Source organism: Poecilia formosa, unplaced genomic scaffold (genome assembly GCF_000485575.1).
Source record: "Poecilia formosa unplaced genomic scaffold, Poecilia_formosa-5.1.2 Scaffold158, whole genome shotgun sequence".
Taxonomy (NCBI): domain Eukaryota; kingdom Metazoa; phylum Chordata; class Actinopteri; order Cyprinodontiformes; family Poeciliidae; genus Poecilia; species Poecilia formosa.
In genome coordinates, this window is record NW_006800097.1 from 1,434,014 (window position 1) to 1,454,836 (window position 20,823).

At 40.5% G+C, this 20,823-nt stretch overlaps 1 protein-coding gene across 2 annotated transcripts in view; it reads right to left on the bottom strand.

Annotated features, from left to right (window-relative positions):
- chd4a (chromodomain helicase DNA binding protein 4a) overlaps nt 1-16,473 on the bottom strand; it is a 24,064-nt gene extending 7,591 nt beyond the window's left edge. Inside the window, exons 1-18 of one of the 2 annotated variants that reach the window (XM_007564379.2) lie at nt 16,231-16,473; nt 15,663-15,828; nt 13,257-13,369; nt 12,930-13,163; nt 9,151-9,269; nt 8,716-8,981; nt 8,500-8,633; nt 8,255-8,393; nt 6,021-6,190; nt 5,703-5,936; nt 4,870-5,073; nt 4,591-4,799; nt 2,818-2,949; nt 2,629-2,728; nt 2,331-2,522; nt 1,156-1,356; nt 925-1,062; nt 666-787 (exon numbers count right to left, since the gene is read on the bottom strand). In XM_007564379.2, the coding sequence (XP_007564441.1) occupies nt 666-787; nt 925-1,062; nt 1,156-1,356; nt 2,331-2,522; nt 2,629-2,728; nt 2,818-2,949; nt 4,591-4,799; nt 4,870-5,073; nt 5,703-5,936; nt 6,021-6,190; nt 8,255-8,393; nt 8,500-8,633; nt 8,716-8,981; nt 9,151-9,269; nt 12,930-13,163; nt 13,257-13,369; nt 15,663-15,723 (2,768 nt within the window). In that variant the 5' untranslated portion in view covers nt 15,724-15,828; nt 16,231-16,473. The remainder of the gene's footprint in view (nt 1-665; nt 788-924; nt 1,063-1,155; nt 1,357-2,330; nt 2,523-2,628; nt 2,729-2,817; nt 2,950-4,590; nt 4,800-4,869; nt 5,074-5,702; nt 5,937-6,020; nt 6,191-8,254; nt 8,394-8,499; nt 8,634-8,715; nt 8,982-9,150; nt 9,270-12,929; nt 13,164-13,256; nt 13,370-15,662; nt 15,829-16,230) is intronic. The other variant, XM_007564377.2, reaches the window with a different exon arrangement.
- Between the last annotated feature and the right edge of the window lie 4,350 nt (nt 16,474-20,823).

Sequence of the window (20,823 nt, forward strand, 5' to 3'; positions counted from 1 at the left end):
GAACCTTGAGCAGATATTTGTTGATTATTTCGTAGATTTATTTTGTAGCCCAGAGTTCGAGTTCAGACCATTATGAATGTAATTTAAGACCTATATCTCCAAAGAAATGCACAACTTTTGTTCAGCTAACTGGCAATAAAATTGCACTGACCAGTGATGGATGTACAAAAGATGGCTAGCTAGCAAGGGAATGTTAGCAGCAAGACAAGGAACGCGGTGAAAGTGTCTGTGTGTGACTCAAACCTTTGTCTGACAATAAAGTCTCGTGAGAAAAACAATACATATAATGTGAGCTGAAGTTGTCTAGTCAAGACAATATTTAAGAGTTGTAATTAATGGCCAACTTACTTTTTAAACTTAATTTAAGACATTTAAGGCTTTAATTTAGATATGAATCTAAGAACTTTTTGGATTTCTGCACTAGTCAGGCTCTGGAACAAATAACATGGGCATTCATGACTAATCGATTTTTGTAAGAACTGTTGTACATTTTGTTATTTTTGCCAACTCATTCAAAAAAAAAGTTATTTTAATGTAATAAAGTAGGGAAAAGTTTCAAGGAGTGTGAATACGTTTCCCAGGCACATCTGATTCAACTCATTTAGTTACAACTTCAACAAATGTCAGCAATCAGCTTCTTAAATGAAAAAAGTGGCTCAACTTACTTGAACCTCTCGGGTGTGAGGAAGTTCAGGAGGTGGAAAAGCTCCTCCAGGTTGTTCTGCAGTGGAGTTCCCGTCAGCAGTAGCTTGTGTTGCAGTGGATAGTTGTTCAAGACCCGGAAAAACTGCAGCAGAGGAAACATGTTTGCTACTTAGTTAACATAAAGGTTAGAACAGACAATGAATGACAAAGTGAGCGAGGAACGTTCCCACCATGTGTTGGCATTATCTGATAAAATAATCTAGAATATAGTCAGCGCACCTTTGACTGATTGTTTTTCAGTCTGTGGGCCTCGTCTACCACCAGGCAGGCCCAGTCTATGGAGCCTAAGATGGCCATGTCGATGGTGATCAACTCATAGGAAGTCAGCAGGACGTGGAACTTGATTGATGAATCTTTCTGTTGGAGGAAACAGGAAAAACCTTCATCATCATCTCAACTTTTCAAGCATCATCTTCATCCTACTCTTCATTCCAGCCCGTTTCCTCTCACCTTCATCCTCGACGCCTTCTTCCCTCCGCGGATGGCGTTGTCCTCGAAGGAGAACTCGTTCTCCCTGATGACGGCTCTGCTGTCTTTGTCTCCGACGTACGTCACAACGTACATGTCGGGCGCCCACATCTCAAACTCTCTCTCCCAGTTTATGATGGTGGAGAGAGGAGCGCTGACCAGGAACGGCCCCTTGGAGTGACCCTGGAAGTGGAGACGATGTTAGCATAACGAATAAGAGTAGAGGGGACGTTTTTGTCTCCAAACAAGATGATTGCACTTTTCATTTCTAAACAATCTAGTCTAGTAGAGCTTTAATTTAAATCTCACCTTAAAAGTGTTGGGGAAAAATAGGTTTGTAATGCCTCTGCCAAACATGTCTATTATTCTTCATTCACAATATTCAAAAATGGAAAACATTTAAGACAATCTCCCAGGAGTGAAAGTACTTTCAAAGCAAAGTCATAGAATATCCTGCTGAAAATAGTGAAAAAAATGAATCACTTGTAAAATCTCCATAGACACAAAATTAAATGATTTTTTTTTTACATGATAAACTCAGTTCAGTATTTATCACCAGTAAATGCATCTCCATAAGCATTTGAATATTTACATACATGTACCCATCAGCATAATTATGAGTAAAAATGTGAGCGATCAGAGTTCAGCCCTGCCACAGTTCAACCCTGCAGAGGCTATTATTTTTAAACTCTCAGTCAAAGTCTGAATCCTCCCATTAATGCAGAAAAACAAGTTCATCTGATTTTATAAACAAATCACATTCAGCTGCAGAGTCCCTTGTGGCTTCCTTAAAAAGTGCAATCTGACCTCCAAACTTTAGGTGGCAGCAGCCACACATGAGACGCATCTGTTTACTGTTTCAGATCCCAGTGAATGTCATCAGACTTCACCTGACAAAATGGCTGAAGAGCTCTTGACCAATCGGATTGCAGAACTGCCAAACAGACGTTCTGTCAGCAATAACTAAAACTGGACATTTTCAACTAAATAACTCATACCTTCTATAGAAATCTTGACAAAACCAACATTTATGACTGTTTTCTTCACAAGATGGATAAATATTAGTTATTTTATTCAACAGATAATAAAAATAATCCATACAAATGAATTTAACAAAGTGAACATAACATGTAAATCTACATTATTCAGGTTCTCACCTCCTTATAGAGCGAATAGAGGAAGACGGCGGTTTGGACCGTCTTGCCCAAACCCATCTCGTCAGCCAGGATGGTGTCTGTACCCTGAGCCCAGGAGAACCGCAGCCAGTTGAGACCCTCCAGCTGGTAAGGGTGCAGAGTCCCACCAGTGCTATCCAGGTAATCCGGCTGCCGCTCAAACTTTATGGTCGGCTGCAGACAGAAGCAAGAAATGTTTTCAAAGAAGGGAGGTAAAATGTCTCAAAACATTCAAAAGGACTTATTTAAAAATGTCTCAGTCACTAACTGGCATACTTACATCTATCACCGGGTTCTCGGGGGGTCTCTCTGGCCGCTTCACTCTTCCTTTCACCTTGATCTTCTTCCCTGGTCTCCCGTCGTCTCCCATCATCAGCTCTCTGAAACAAAAAGACGTTTACTCGGTTAGAAACGCCCTTTTTAAGGCTGGTTTAAGTATCAAAAGGGACATGAAATGATAATATCTTACCTGTGGTTCCAGTACTGAACCTTATAGGTGTCGAACTCGGGTACGTCCATGTCCTCGGACTCCCAGGTGGCCTGGTCGTACGGCAGCTCGCGCCATTTGATCAGGTAGTGGACGTTGTTCTTCCTGTCCACACTGGAAAAAAAAAAAAAAGAGATTTTTTTTTTTTTAAACTAGTATTCAAGAAATGTATTCAACACACTAAAACAGTGACTGCAATATTTAGAACAACTTGAGTTGGGTAATAATAAAGCTCCATAATATACTGAAAGAGTTCCTGTAAGTTTCAGGAAGTAGGAATTGGGACTTGATTAATAAATATTTTTTTTTTAGATTACTAATTTAACTAAAAACATTAAAACTTTAACTACAGATGTATCAATCACATTTTTCCTACCTGATGCAGATTTCCTGCTTTATTTTTTATAATTTTGCAAGTTTTAATTGAGGTATTAATAAAAAAAAAATAAAACACAAAATTATCTTCATCTAATCAAAGTACATTGTGGTGGTTGATAAACAAAAGCAGAAAAAGTCCTTAGATTTGATGCATTGATTTGATTACATGATAAATTATTTATTTTCTTTAATATTTGACTTGTTGATCACCAATCAGGGATTAATTGACTAATTCTGATATTTGGCTGAATCCCTACATTAAACTGTGTTGCTCTGACATGCGAGTCCATGTGTTTAATGTTTAGACTGCCAAACCTCAAAAAGCAACTTCAACACCTGAGAGCAACAAGATTTGACCAAACTGTATTAAATTCTCCTGTGGCAAAGGAACTGGAAGTGGATCAGGTGAGAAGAACCTTTTATTTTTTACGTAAAACAAAGAGACAGTAAAAATAGCGAAAATTAAAAAAAAAAAAAGAGAAGGAAAATGTGAGTCAGTCCCAACTGATAACGTCATTGTAATATTTAACAAGATCAAAATTGCACATTTTTAATCTATAAATAAAGTGATCAATAAGCCCAGAACGATTATGCAATAAAAGGATGAGTCAGTATCAAAAACTCATCTCCTGTTTTGCTTTACTTCAAGGTCAGATCACACAAACAGCATCAGCAAAACATAAAAACAGTTAAATGTTATTGTTCACCCAGGACAAGGCAGTCTGCGTCTGTGTTAAAAGGAAACATTAAGTGAGTGCAAGTCAATGCAGTAATTCAATAAGGTTTCCCAATGCGAGGCAACCTTTCTACAGCAAGCCTTGGTCAGACATTGATCCTAAAGCTCAAAGTTAAAACTAAAGATTTGCATTTTTTTTTTTTAAATCCACTGAGGATACGAAGAGCCTGACTCGTGAGGACATAAACAAGTCCTATTAAACACAGTTTATTATTTAAATCATTAGAAATAATAATAAAAAAACATTTTCAATAAAAAATACTTTTAGAATATATTCGTGTCTATACTGACTAGTCCTGCTTGCAACATTTAGAGCAAAAAAATTAAACTTGCGATTTACTGACAGATTGGCTGGAATTCTACACTTGATTGGCTCTGATCGAGTAAACAGACACATCAACCAATCGCTCATAAATACATAGGCCAGTTTTGTTTTAAGTTCTCATCACAGAAAAAAAAAAAAGCTAAATTAAAGGATTAAATTAGGATATAATAAAAGACAACAGCATTTTGAGTGAGTGAAGCCAATAATTATATATTATTACATTGCCAGTCAAAAGTCATTTAATGTGAATTAGAAACAGTTTAGAATGATGTTCCTTCTCCAGATTAAGAAGCTCAGACTTTGTGTGAACTCTGACCTGTGGTTCAGGATGCGGTGGATCATCAGCCACTCAAACTTGATCCCGTAGCGAAGGTATTTCTCCTCCAGGTGAGTGTACATGGGATCCTTGTGCTTCCTCTTCAGGCACTTGTCCTCCTCTCCTTCGCCGAAGTCGATGGGCGGCGGCTCATCCATGTCGTTTTTCCTCTGGTAGTTCCTGAACATCACCTGGCAGTGCATCTCCAGCTGATGTGGAACATAAACAGTCACCAAAGACGTTCAGAGGTGAAAAAGTGTGTCCTCATCTTGTACGCACCTGGAGCTCCGTGACCCAAGAGCAATGCCAGTAAGACATGTTGGACCATTTGGCGAAGAACTCCCGCTCGGACCGCCCGGCCAGAGGGGCGGGGTCTGGGGCTTCGGCGGGGAGATCTGGAGGGCGTGGCACAGGCGTAGGAGGAGGCGGGTCTCCCCACCGCCATGTTAGGATCTTCTGAACCTTCCCCTTCAAGGGTGGACACTGAGAATGACAAAAAATGTGAAAGTTATCGTGATTTTAGCAATGTCCAAAAGGCCAACATACTGACCCCTACATGAATCCAGGGCTGAAACGATTAATCAGTTATTTAAATAATTGTCAATTAATTTAGTAATCAATTAACTGTTAACTGGAGTGTGCAGACTCAAAGAAAGGCCACAAGCTGAAAGCAATGCTTTTAGCAATTATTATGCCAAAATGGTACAAAATATGTAAATACATCTTGCATTTAAAATAAAAAAAAGCCTTTTTGTAAAATTTGTTCAACCAAGAATTCATCAAGAATCCAGTAGTAAGATCGTTTTGCTGTCCAGTTATTAATAGGTTAATCCAAAAAACGAACAGATGTGAAATTGAGCAGAGAGGGCTGAGTATTTTGTTAGCTGCAGATGCATCCTTTGCATTTCCTAAAGGAATGCTACGTTGTTGTATTTTAGGCAAAAAAATATATATTTTTTTCTCACTTAAAAAAAAAAAGGATTGAATTGTTTATTTTCATTTTTAATTCATTTCTCATACTGTATAAAAACAGCTTAAGTGCTTAAATGAAAAAATCTGCACAATGTGCCAATTATATCATCAATTAATTGTAAGAACAACGTCCCACGCACTGTGCACCGGGGGCAGATCCACTCCCCATTGGGAATCTCGGGCAGCGGAGGGTTCAGGCAGTGGATGTGGTACGACGACGGACACGAGTCGCAGCAGAGGAGCTCGCCTCCGTCTTTGCAAACCCGGCAGAACTCCATGTGATGGTCGTCCTCCTCCATCTCACCCGTCTCGCCATTGTCCTCCTCTCCCTCTGAGGCGTCCTCTCTTGCTTCCCACTGGATGCCCTCCTTCTCCTGTCGTTCAGGACAAAAAAGAATTAAAATCTGAATCAGTTCTGTGCAAATGCATTAAATTGTTTTAGCAGCAGATGAGCTTACGCAGTGCGGGCAGCTCCAGGTGCCCTCCGGGGCCTTCTCCATGTCGGGGTCCAGACACACCATGTGGTACGCTCTGGGGCAGGTGTCACACAGGATGATCTCCCCTCCCTGCTGGCAAACCTCGCAGTAGTCCTGATGGTCCGTCTCGTATCCATCGCCATCTTCCGTTTCTGATGGCAGGAATAATAATTCATACTTCATGTGTTTGCATTTTGTCACATCACAACCACAAACATCAATTTATATTATAGACCAACTCTAGTGGTCTATGTGTGCAGACTCCTTTACTCTGATACCCCTAAATAAAACCAGAGCAACAAATAAGCATATTATTTCGCCAAATGGGAGCAAAATGTTACTTTCTGGTGCAAAATGCCAATTGTGAGCCGTAGCGTTGGCAGCATTATGCTGATGGATGGAGATGCAGAGTAACCCTGGAAAAAAAATCCTCCAGAAGATTTGGGACTGGAGCAGAGTGGCAGTCTCAGCTGGACAATGCGATTCATAAAGTCTTTTAGATAAAGCTAATTAATGTGTTAGAAAGGTCCCAGTCAATACCCATGTACAAGACTTGAAGTTTGATGTTTACATACATTTCATCTAATCTGACCAAGCACAAGCAATTCACCAAAGAACAGTGGAATAGAAGTGTTTATCTCCACCAACTTCCAGAGATAAAAAATATGGTTCAACAAACCATTGAATCATGAGGTCTCAATACAAAAGCATGCCACACTTTCCAGATTTTTTCTTGTTGTTGCAAGATACATTTGAAAACTGTCCATGCTATTCCTTCCACATCACAATAATGCAGAAATTTGTGTTAATTGGTCACAAAATCCCACTATAACAGACTGAGGTCCTGGTTTCAAGGCTCTACTTCTAATCATTGTTGTCAAAAGAAAACCACAGAAATGAGTCACTTCTTCCACCTGAGTTCAGACTTCCTCTATACTCAACGACTGACAAGGAAGGTTTTCATCAGCAAAACACAAAAATCTATTTCCATGTAATTCCTTAACCAGAATCTTAATTGAGAACTTCTTTCAGGCATACTCCAGACACAAATGGCTTTAATTATAAACACTTTGTTGAAAATTGGGGCATCTAGATCTCTGGAATCAAAATCTCAGCTGAAGTGAGAAGGTTTTCCACCCTGAAGCCTTTATGGCACAGTTCAGAGTCTGACCTCGATGTGAATCCACCCGTGACGTCTTTCGATTGCCGCTTCGATCTTGTGACAGCAGCGACAGAAGAGGCCTCGGCGGGCGACAACCCAGAAGATGTTGTACTTCTAAATATACCCGTACTCCACTGACTCAGCCACGATGACTAATGTGTTCATCTGCACAGCTCGTTTTTCTCAGCTCCGCTCTCGTTCTCAAAGCTTTCCCTGAACCACTTATTATCTCCCTCTGCAAAGGGGCCATTAACCAGCTGGATCAGATCCAGTTAATAATCCAGAGTTTTAGAACAAATATACAGTAGAGCTGGGCAATAAATCGATTTTAATTTTTGATTATTTAATTTTTTTGAAAATCAGTTTTTTCCCCCCATCAATGCGGGAAAAACATACATTTCATCTAATGGGGTTTCCATAATCCTGAGTGATGTCAGCATGCCCAGGGCGGCCATCTTGTTTGACACATTTTTTTTTTTTTTTTTTTTAACACCTACTATTTATTTGGACTTTGAAGTCAGGTCAACTCTACGATGAAATATAAAGGTTTTTATGAGAATAAAGAACTTATGTTACAAGATTAAAGTCACAGTAATACGAGTATCATATGATATTACAAAACAGTCAAAATAATACGAGAATAAAGTCTAACATTAGGCGATTGAAGTAGTAATTTTATGAGAATTTCAATACGAAAAACAACAAGAAATTATTAAAGCTTTTTTCTCATTAAGACGTCTTATTTTCCTCCTATTTAGCTGTTCTGGTACAATTGCATCTTTATTCTGATAATATTATGTCTGTGACCTTGTAATTAAACAGATTCTTGTAATGCGGCTTTAATACTCCGTTGTACAACTTATAAAATTAATTATTGAAAAAAAAGCGACTTTTTGAAAATATTTTGTCATTTTTAATTTAAAAAAAATAAAATAAAAAAATTGGATGCTATGAAAAAAAAAATTGGAGATTTTATTTATTTTTGAAACCATATCGCCCAGTCCTAATATACAGAAATGATTGATAAAGAGGGAGAAAGAAATCTAAGGAATACCCTTCTTCCTCTTGGGTTTGTTCTTGGAGAGCTTCTTCTTGCTGCGGCTGCTGCGGCTGTTCGAACCCTCCGAGATGGAGACGCTGTTGATGCTGCCATTCTCAAAGTCGCTGTCGACGTCGGGCTCGTCCTCCTCGCTCTGCGCACACCGGAAGCAAACGTTAAAAGTTCAGCTTCGTTAGGAGACTGTCCATACAAGCACCGCACGAGCAGAGCGTCAGTAAAGACGTGGAGCGTGTTCGTACCGAGGAGCGCTTCCTTTTGCTGTTGAAGCCTCCCAGCTTGATTTTCAAAGGAGCGACCTTCTTCGTCTTGGCATTGTTATTCTTCTTCTCTTGTGGCTTTGGTGCTGGTTTGGATTTCTTGCGGGCGTTGGGACCTGCAGACCCAACAAACGGATAAATCAGTTACCCAGAGTAATGAGACAGCGGTTTCCCTCGCTGCAGTCCCGGCAGTGGTACCTTTGCCCTCCTTGGTTTTGGCTTTGCGGAGAGGCGGCGCCGGCGTCTGCAGAGGCTCGGCCGGGGCCGCCGGGGGCTCGGCTGCAGGTGTGACCTCTGCCACCATGGTCTCTACAGCAGCTGGTATGTTAGCGGTAGCCAGCGCAGCATTCGCAGCTGCTGCTCCTCTCAGAGGGTTGTTTGTGCTGAACTCTCGCCACTTTGCCCCCAAAACCATCATCATCTTGGACACGGCGATCTTGGGATTCTTGGCTGCAATGAGCGGCCTGTAGAGGAGGAAAACAGAGTGTTAGAACCAAAAGTGCGGAAAAAAGAACAGTCACAGAAGAAACATGGGATGTTTCTGTGAAAAACATTTCCAAATAATACATGCACATGTGAGGGCTTCCAGAGCAACTGGTTCAGTATTATGGGTAAACTAAGGCCAGAACAGACCTGACAAACTGGCTAAAGGCCTTGTAGTTGGTCAGGGATCTGTAATCCTCCTCGGTGAACACATGGTCAATGTCCTCCATGCCCCAGTCATCCAGGAGCTGAGATGATGACTTTGGCTCCTGCAGTAAATAATAAACAATAATAAAAATTAAAAAAAAAAACCATTTAAGTCTAATGTACTTGTAAAACGTTGAATTCAACAAAATTGTGTTTATTTTGACTAAAAGTTGTAATGCAGTTATATTTTTACTAATATTCAACATGAAAAGTTATAAAACTACAAACCGTTTTGCTTTACTTAGAAGACGACTCATCTGATGCGAACTTTAAAAACCAATGTATTTGATCAGCACAAAATCCAGCTTTTACATCTTCGTTTTCTATCAGCAGGAGTCTCTTCCTGTTTTCTATCAGCGGGAGTCTCAAACAAGGTTTGAGACCTTGTTTTACAGCAAGTGGTATAAAAATATTATGCTTCATATGGCTTGTGTTGCATGTAAAATAATAGGGCCTTTTTGCAACGACCAAATCTGCTCCACCAGAGCCAATTTGCATGTAAGAGAGTTACAAGTGGTGAAGTGAAGAGCCTCTAAAATTAGCATCCAGCAAGCAAGCAAACGCTTTAATAATTGACACAGACCAGCATGTTTTTCAGCGCAATTGCACTAAATTGCTTAGTGATATGTGCACCATTTTAGAAACTCTATTGATTTGGTGGTTATCTGGAACAGTCTGTTTTTCACCGTCTGTCGTTTAAAAAGTGCATGTGTGTGCATTTGAGGTGCAGAAATAGATGCACCAATCAATCGGCCAGAGATCATCATTGGCCAATTTTCCCTTGATGGTTTCTGATCAGTGATCCCGCAGGTCAAATATTGATTCCCGCACCCCCCTCATTCATTAAATGTTTAAAAACCATGAGCTCCCACCATTTTCAATCTAACTGGGATAATGGGCTCTGAAAATAAAATCCAAATCAGAAGATCAGATGGAAGAAAAGAAAAGTTTGATCAGTGCATTTCTAGTCCAAATCTTTGTTTCTTCAGTTCAAACTAGAATTCATAACATGAGGAAGTAACAGGAAGTTGAACTACAACACAAACAAAATAAGTAATATCCAACAGTTCTGTATCAGTTATTGTACAGATAAGTAGAAAACTGTTATATCTTAAAGACAAGTTAAAATTAATGCCTGCAAATGAATTGCTGTTAAAAAAAGAACAGAAAACAAAAAGAAAATACATTATTAAGTTCTTTTCTCCACTAAACTTTCCACCACATCTCATCCTTCACGAATATCCCAAATCGCCTTGAATGCAATCTAAATGGTTCTTTCTAATGTTGATAAATAGACTTTTTTTTTCTTTTTTTTGCTCCCTGAAGTTTAATGGCTGAAGAACAAAGAGGTTCATCCAGGGCAGCACAAGTAGCAGATAAAGATTAAGATAATGCACTGCACGTTCCACCCCCAGCTGCCTTTGATCAAGGCTGCCTGTGCAGCCCTCCGTCTTGTACGGCGGGGCTGCGGCGTGGAACGAGGGCGGCTCTGCTAAGCAATCAAAATGTGTTTATCTAACCAAAAAAAAAGAAAAAAAAAAGAAAAAAAAAACAGTCAAGAATGTATGGAAGTGCTAAAGCTAGGGTTGCCATGGTAACGGCACATTATATCATATGTATATCTCACAGAGCAATACTAGACGTACACATACACACACTTACACCCCCCTACCCACCATTCCCACCTCCTCCTTTTGCATAACTGTCATTAACAAGAAGGCCCCCTATTGGCCGCCAGGTTCTAAATCCACCAGACTGTTCTTTGTTCAAGCGTCGCTCATTTCACATGTGTTTGTCACACCGCAGGACTCCATTACAGGTACGCAGGCAGAAGGTGCTCATCATGGAACCCGCAGAGGGCAGGTACAACAGCTATTCACCAACAGAAGACCGCCTCTTAGAAACGCAGATCCTTGACATTTCTAGTTCTTAAAAAGAAAATGCATCAATTTAAAAAAAAAAAAAAAAAAAACAATCTACCACAGACCTAGATAAATGATGAGGTTCATCTCTACAAAGCTACATCAGTGCATACTGTGAAAGAAGAGCGCCAGTCGCTGGGGCATGTTTTAAATGATCATGGCGCGTTTTTGCACAGCTTTGACGGAAACTTGTTAAAAGAAAATGTCTGTAATTTATCACCATGTGGTCAATTTTCCTTTGCCCAGGAGTGAATAAAGAACAACTGATTATGACGCAAACAAGCTTAAGAAGGGATCAGAAACACTGTGCCATGAGAAAGTGTTTCCCCTCTTCCAGATTTCTTCCTTGGTTGCTTTTTGTCACACTTAGACATTTCACATCATCAAAAAATCCATTTAATATCAGCTGCAGATGATCTGAGTAAATACAAAACAGTTTTCATTTACTAATCAGCACAAAAACAGAACCGACCATGTTTTGCATGACAACATAACTCCTCCCTCTCTAAATCATGAATTAACCTTCATTATTCAATATTCACACTTTTTCCTTCACAAGCCACACCCAACGCTGATCACTGCCTGACTGGTAGAATCAAGAAATCTCATAAAGAGAATTTCATCTGACATTCATAGGACATTACAGGGTCCCTACCACTCCCTCTAGGCTTTAGTATAACAGGCATTACAATTATTAATTAGATTTGGGCATCAAGGGCAGGAATCAACATAATTAACTTAATATATTCTTGATATGAAGAGTGTGAATACCTAAGACTTGAAATATAGCACTCTTTTGGATTTGCAATGATGACTGAGATTAAACTAGAATCAGTTACAAAGATATTTCCAAGGCTTTGAGACAACAGCAAACTATATTCTCCAAATATTAAAATAAAAAAAGTAAGGAACAGCAGTGAACCGTCCCAGGAGTGGGCAGCCTACAACATCAGCCCAAGAGTGAATCAAAAAAAAAAAAAAAAAAAAAAAAAAAAAAAAAACATCAGAAGCACTGCATACCACATTTTCCTCAGTCAAGGTCAGTGGTCATGATTCTACAAAAAGAAAAGTCTGTGCAGACATTGCAACTTCATGGAAGAGTCACTGCTGGTCAAAAAGATCCCAGAAACCCATTTTACACTCACCATAAAGAATCTTAATGATTCCTGAGACTTTTGGGAAAATGTCCCTGAGACAACTGAAGAGTCCAGTGGTATCTGGTGTAAAACTAAGAGCATTTCAGAAACTGACAGCTTTCCAGCAGTTAAACATGGCGATGATAGTGTGATGATTCTGAAGTAGCAGGGTACTTCAGGACGGAAATAATTTCTCTACTCTACCAGAAAAGCAGAGTTTTCTACCCTCAAAACAAACATATTGAGGTTACACTGAAGGACAATGATGCTTAGCAAGCCAGCGAGTCTGATTAAGATGCTGGGAAATGACTAAAACAGACTTTTTATGCTAAAATATTCATCAATGAAGCTAAATCTAAACACTTCTTAGGGGGTAAAGTAGGTCAATAATGCTTTGTAGCACAGCATGTGCAGGGCTGACTGCCAGTTATCACAAAATATACTTGACCAGGTTGGTATGAATAGTTTTTGCTTAAGGCATGAAATCATCATTTGAACAATTAAATGTATAATAACTCAGACTATGTTTTATGTGATATTAAAATTCCTTTAACGAGTTGAAACATTTAAGTGTTACACTTTTTCTCAGCACTGTACTTCCTGGTCGTTCTTGAAACATGCATTTGTTTTTAAATTCACTTGAAATACCAAAGTTGTTCCTTACCGAGTCATCATCGTCATCGTCGTCATCCTCCTCTGGCTCTGGTTCTTTCCTTTTGGAACTCCTTTCGGGAACACTGTTCCTCTTCTTCTCTTTGCCACCGCTGGCTTTCTTCTTCTTCTTGCGTCCTGGAGTGTAGTCGCTGCCCTCGCTCTCGGAGCGCTGGGCCGAGCCCGTATCCTCTACGTCTTCCACTCCACCCATGTCCATGGGCTCTGGGGAGCTGATCGTCAACTCCTGGGACAAGAAGGAAACAGACAGGACTCAGAAAACCCAGGAAAATATGTGGAGTCAACAACCTCACAGTAAAATGTAACTGTGGCTGCTTACCTCTCTGCGCGACCGCCTCTTGCTGCCCTTGCTCTCCCGGCTCTTCTTGGCCTTTTTCTTCTTCTTCTTCACCTTCGGAGACTCATTCTCCGAGATCTCCTCTTCCTCATCATCTGCAAATCAGGCCAGTGGACACACGCCACGGTTAGGATGCACGCCCACAAACAGCGTGTCAGCACATTCAGGCTGCGTGATCGTTATTCAACAGTGGGCTCTGAAGACAGAATGCATATCTGTGAACCATCTGATGAAAACTGTGCACAGGTTAGCTGCAACTGCTTACTGAAACAACCAATATGGTGGTAAATGGCAGTTTTTATCTTGTGGAGAGAAAATACAAGCAGGTGTAAGGTGAACTGCTACACGTGAGCAATTAACTGCATTTGAATGAGCCTTATCGGGTAAAATATCTAATCTTCTAATGGCTGTAATTAGCCGCTTTGGAGAAAGTTTCCACCCAGGAAAGTCCAGTCGTTCATCTATTTAACCATGAAAGCAGATTACTGTAGTATAAACAGATGAATTTACAGCAGGTAAATCAGAAGATAAACTAGCATTCTAAGTCAATGTCCTCTTTTCAATGTCCTTAGAGTGGAAAAAAGCAGTAATTTTAAAATAAACGAGAAGCTACTGTTAAAAACGTTTAACAAGATGTTTTCCTTTTTTTGATTGGATCAATGGAATTAGAGGCCTGATTTATGACTCCGGACATTTGCTCAACATCTGGCAGCAAATAGACTGATGCATAAAGTTTAAACGATACATACATTTTAAAAATGCTTTTTGAATGTCTACTATTTTGGGAAAATTCAAGCACTTTAGATGTTTAAGTATTACCCAACATTCAGAAACCTAAACAATTGACCCCAAAACTGATTACAAAAGTTACATATTAACTCACCAACCCGTTTTCTATATTTACTTAATCCTATAGAGGATCGTAGGGGTGCAAAAATTTACACCTCAGCGCAATTTACAATCACAGATTAACCATACATGATTTTAGTTGGTGGAAGGACGCCTCACTGCCTAGACAAACAATGCATGGGAAGAACACAAGAGGCAACACAGATTTAGAAGAAGTGTGCTACAAGAACTCCAACCTGCTTTGACAACAATTTAAAAATATTAACTTATATCATAGAGAACCGTTGACTTATTATTTCTGTGAATAATATCTACCATGGGAAGGTTGATAACCTAAATTTGCAAAAAATAAGAAAATGAACTAGTCCAGACTGGGATCAGGACCTACATAACTGGAGACAGGATATTTCTAAAATACTTCAAAAAATATTTCTAAAAATACTATACAAATAATTAAAGATGTTAAAGATACAAATAATTAAGATTTTACCATGGTGTGAACTCAGGATGGAACAAGCAAATTTTCATTGTTATTATCACAACTGCATCAAAACTATAAACTTTAACTATGTTGGGATCAGTTTGACGGCATTTTATTAGGAACATTAGTTTTAATGCCTGTATGTGGATAAAACTAGTTGTCCTAGTACACACCCATCCTTCTTATACATCATAGTATTTACAAAAGCAAAATTGATCAAAACTAAAATCTACAAGTCAGACTCCAAGGAAAAATGGAAATCGGTATAGGTAGGTAAAAGTCTAATCGGTCCATCCCTACCGGCCAGAGGCCAATCAGATGCCTTGAATTTCTCTACTACTACTACAGACTCTTTCTTACAAGCAAGAATATAAACACAAATGATTTATTTCCGCATTAGCTTTAGTTTCATAATCCACTATCATATGATTTCATAATAAAACGTGTTATCCGCTGAATGGAGAACAATCGTGTTGATGACTTCACCAGTTGAAGCTGATCGAAGAGACTATTTGTTCTCTAAGGTTCCGCTGTGTATGCTGCGGCTGCTTGCTGAAATCCAGCCGTAAACAACGCACGGCACAAGCAAAGTATAAGATAGATCGAGTAATTTGTGCTAAATATATGGAAAAAGTGGATTTATGTCTGTTATTATTCGTACTTTTCCTTCCACAGTCAAACTGAAGGCGCCGGCTACGAGGAGGGGAGCGCTACCGAACGTCATCCACCAGCTTCCAAGCTAACTGGCTGCCTCCATCTTGTCATCGACACGTAAAAAATACCGGTAGCTGGCTAATGTTAGGCCCCGGGAACATGCCGGTTTTTCAGCGTGACAGCACAACAGTGCATCCATCAGCTTTACAACCTCCGACTATGGTTGGGGTAAAACAATTTGAGTTCTTTAAAACATGTTTGTCTCCCTGTTTGCTAATGGAAGCTACGCAGTAGTTAGCAGCATGAACGAGCTAGCACTAAGCTAACGCAGCATGATTGATGCGAACGTCAAAAACACACAAGCAGCGTGAACATTAGCGGCTAACAAATGAGCCTCATCTTACCTTGCATTAGGCGGTCGTCGGCGGCTCCATAATCGTCTCTGTCATCTTCACTTCCAGACATAGCGGACAGCAGGAAACTTTCTTCTGTTGAGTTAGCCAATAGTTTAGCTAACTAAATGAAAGTTATTGTTGGTGGATAATCCAGAGTTCGGACCCAGTGTGAAGTCTGTCCAAATCGTAGCCGGGCCAGGTTTAACAGGGCAGAAAATAAGAGCATAAAAGAAAGCGGAAGTTAAATATCAGGACTAACAAGCACCCGGTAAAACATAGAAGGACATCAACACTCAGCACATGGGACAATAAACCCAACTTTATCCGCCTGCGAAGTTCACATATTTATATCTCCTCCCTTCACTCCATCTCTGCGTTCAGCTTACTATGGTTACTATCCGTCCCATTAGCATGCGTGCTAGCCGGAGCTAAACCGGTTGGTCAGATTTAAAACTCGAAACAGAACCGATCCGCTTCACATACTGATATATACCCTGAAAATCCCCTTGTGTGACAACCCGAGCCTACTTCACCCTCAATCAAGTCAATTCACAGACTCAGAAACTGACATACTCACAACTTCAAGCTTCCAAAAAACAGTAACTCCACGCTCAGTTTGCAACTGATTGACCACTTGGATGCTTTTTTTTATTCCAGATGGTAGCGGTGTATATATAATTTAAATATATTTCCGTATTTTTGGTGGCAGCGTGTGCGCACGACGCCGTCTCCTCTTTCTCTTCCTCGCGCGCACACACACAAAGAGATCAGGGGGCAGGCATCCCATAATATTCCCCGCACACACATGCACACTCATACATATACGCGCACATTTCACTCACCCCTCCCCCACTCTGCATAGTTACCTTGCAACGTACAGACCATAATAGTCAACTCACCCCCTCCCTCTTCTACAGTCTCTTCCCCATTCCTCTATGCACATCACCCCCCCACACACACACCTCCACCCCTCTTAGCAACCACGATCACTATGGAAACGCTCACCCCCGCCCTCTCCTGTGTGGCATCCCATAATAGTAATGAGCGCAGTCACTGACATCCCACAATAAGCATAACTCCAAAAAGAGAGAGATAGGAGAAAGGAGGGGGGGGAAAGGAAAATGCGCTCACATGGCAACTGTGTGTGCCACATGACTGCTCAACTTGAGAGTGCATGTTTGCATGTATGCGCAGACTTATGGGTATGAGCGTGGCTCCTAAAGATTGCACACCGGGTGCAGAAGCGATGCAAACCTGGTACCCACCATTAGAAAACTTGGGGGGCCACAAAATGTGGGGGTGACCCCAATGTAACCCCAAAATGCGGCCTTATGAGCTCAAGCATACCTTACTCAGCATGACGGCAACTGTATGGCTAAGTCTGCAGACAAATGCCAGGAAACTTGGCAGTAAAAACTTTGTGAGTAGGTTGGTGCGAAATTAAAAAGCCGGCCTCGTCCATCCAGTTGGGGCATCAGTTGGAGGTCACGGGTGAAGCTGCAGTCAAAACCTTTATGTCTGCAGCTGGAAGTATCCCTCAATACTCTTTGGAGAAAGCCCAGAAGTGCAAGGGCCAAGTCAACAGCTGAGTTAAGCTGTCTGCACGCATACACATGCTGGCTTGCTCCACAGGCTGCGATGAAATGCATTGCAGTCAATGGTGGGAAAAACGTCTGGGTCCTAGACAGCTTTTTTCCCACCGTTGACTGAGTGCAATACATTTAGACTGAGGGGCAAAATGCAGAATTCCCTGTGCTAAGCATGGCAGAGATGCTTCAGGATGATGGCTCGACACATGGGGAATTAGTTGTGTATATGACTGCTAATGGGAAGCTGCCTTTTGGCCCTGGGGAGGACCAGAATTAGTTATGCACTGTTATTGTTGGACTCTGGGACAAGTTTGCTCTGCAGATGGTGTTTCAATTGTCTAAAAGATAACAGAACAAACGTGAAGGGCATTGTTTGCAGCCATGTGCAGGAACCCTATAGACACTAGTGTAGCCTACTGAACAGTTCTCCTAGCTCTTGGAGTCTTATGAAAACTGAAAGGATGTGCAATGTTTGAAATGTTTTCTCTTGGAGTTTTTGCAACACAGTTGAAAATGATGAGTTGACCATTGATATATAGTGCTAACGGTACTATATCAATGGAGATTACGACTTTTTTGATGATAGACAGTTCAAAATTACTCTCAAAATCTTCTATTTGATATTGCCTTTGCAAAATGTTAGATTATTTAGTGCTTTATTCAGTTCCATAGAGGGAAATTTTAAGAACTATCCCCTTTATGCTTTAACAGTTCAACCAAGTTTAAAAGTTTTGGTGATGTCCAACTCTTGTGTCTGTCCATGGTCATATATATATATATATATGTGACATCGCACTTTATTTAATTTAGGATTAAACAGATCAATAAATTAAAGAACTCCGTAGAAGTGAATTTCCTTTTTCTCTGTAGTTTGATGTTATTCTGTCTATTCTTAAAGCTTTTTGAACAAAGTATGGAAAAGCATTGTGCCACATATTTAGTTGTGTAATGATGCAATGCTCTGAGCACATTAACCAGGGTTCCAACACATTTTAATGAAAAAAATTAAAATGTGTATAGTGTATTTGTTTACTGATTCTTAGTTCTTGAAAGCTACTCATTTTTCTCCCTTTTCTTAACATTTTTTTCACAATATAATTATGCTCATCAAGAGGTTTCCCGCCCACAAAAGTCTACAAGTCTCTCAGATAAGCTTCCACTATGATAATGCTAAAATTATTTAATATACCTGTGGTGTTACAAAAACACATCCATGTGTAGTAGATCAACTGACAGCCCATTATGTGAGATGGGTATATGTTTATTTGCATGTAAGGCAGGTAACTGAGATCTAATCATTCAGGACAGATTTTAATGCCAGGTGTGAATGGTCTGACTAAGCAAGGTCTACTTTTGTCTGAATCAGCCAGCATGCATTTTGATGCCAGGTCTAGGACAAAGTGTCTCTGTGTTCAGTCCATGAAGTACTTGAGACCTGTCCAGGGTGCAAGTCACCTCTCACTCATAGATCTGACCAGGGACCACCCAGAAAGGGATTAAGTTGGTAAATCACTGATTTGCAGCTTGAAACATTATGGTATTTACTAATAATACAAGCCAATTTTCTGATTTGGAACATTTGGGGTATGATCTTTGCTTGGATGTAGTTCTGTAGGTATTTTTTAAACCATGATCTTAAGTGCACACTGCAACGGTTAGCAGCCAAGTGTGAAGTAGATGGGACAGTAGTTGGCCCCGTTTATGGCCCCCGTTTAGACAGTATGATGGAGTGGGTGGAAAAGACAGATTGAGGCCTTGTCTGCCATAATGTGGTCATTACTGTGGTCTGATAGCTGAAAGTTGTAAATTACTGTTCCTTTTGTTTTCCGACATTTGTGTATGGTCATGAGATATGGATTATGCCCAACAGAGTGAGATCTCATCCTTTCATTGGGTGCCTGGGCTCTCCATTAGCGATAGGGTAAAGACTTTGGAGCTGCTGCTGCGGCTGCTCCTCTACATTGAAAAGAGTCAACAGAGGGTTTAGCCATCTGATAAGGATGTCTCATATGGACATCGCTTTAAAGGTTTTCTATAGACACTAGAGCTGACCCACAATTTGGAGGAGGGACCATAATTCCCTTCTAGCCTGGGAATACTTTGGGTTCTCCAAAATGAGATGTAGAGTGCCACTAGGGAGAGGCATGTCCCGGTTTCCATCCTAGTCCTGTAATCTGATCTCGGATAAGCAGAAGAGTGACTGGATGAAGCACATGAAGTAAAAAGATTTGCAGCTGATTCCACATCTTTTAAGCTAAAGACTCACTTCACAAACTGAAAGACCTCTTCTTTAAGTCTATCGAATCATGATATACCACTTTAGACCAAAACCCTAAGCAGGACAATCCATGTTTGTTGTTATATTACACTTTAATCTGTTGAAGTAGAAAAGCAGGTTTATTTTACAGAAAAAAACTGGTTGATGCTTGAGCAGAATTAATCATGAAGTCACAATCCACTCAGTTGTTACTATCTAGTTTCCCCCCAAAACATTTGTATGACAATGAGCCTGTTTTACTATCTAGAGGTATCCATTGACCTTTAACCCTCACCAAGCTATCTGCCCTGGTTGTTGTTGCAGGTCTTCCACTATTTTTTGCTCATCCTCAGCATCCTGACTCAGCAAACCTTCATCTGGAGTCTGTCGCTTCCTTTGTCCTCATCCTTCTTTTCTTTCACCTAAACACAAATGACAGAAAAATATTTCAAAATAACTTTTCACATTTTCTTTTCTTTGACCAACTGTTTTTTTTGTAGCCCTTGCTTATCAGCCTACCTCCTCCCCCACATGTCTCATTTTCTTGACTATAGACAAAGTGTTCATGGTTGAATTTGGAAAGAAATGGGGGTAGGGTGGGTGGGGCTGGGTGCTGGTGGGGTGGAGGGTAACATCCCATAATCACCAATCAGAAGAATACCAGGGGTAGTTGTCATAGAAACCTTGCGCATACCTCTTGATACCCGTCCCCTCCCCCTGCCTCTTTGCTTTCAGAATTGCATATCTCATAATGATAATAATATCGTTTCTGAGGCAAAAAGAGAAAAAGGGAAGAGGTGGAGGGGAGGGAGACTACAGACCATAATAGTGCTCCTGTGCTTCTAGTTGCCATGGAGATAAGCATAGGGGTGGCAGCGGTGGCAGAGGGAGGAGAGTCACAGGCAGGGTCAGATTACCATGTAACTCAAAATGCATGCCATTATATTTCTTGACTGCCCCACCAGCCTGACCCTCGCTGTGTCTCTGCTCCACCTATCCTCCCCTGCAGCCCACGCTCTGAAGCCACAAAAAAGTGCAAATAGATTTGATAAGCCCCAACATGTCTGGCGCATCAGATAGCATGCTTCACTAGGAGAAAGACAGACGGAGAAAACAGAAACAAATAGTAAAATGGGTACATTGGGATTGTCTGAATGTGCCAAAAGACTCAGCACTGCCAACATGCCAATTATGACCTGTGGCTGTTTCATCTTGCTGTCTTTCTGTTTCTCCAGTTATCCCTTGGTTGTAGGTGTAGTAAGTTGGACGATTGACAGAAAAATGATTATATTGTAAGATGATGTTGCTGGAGTTGCCTTAGTGA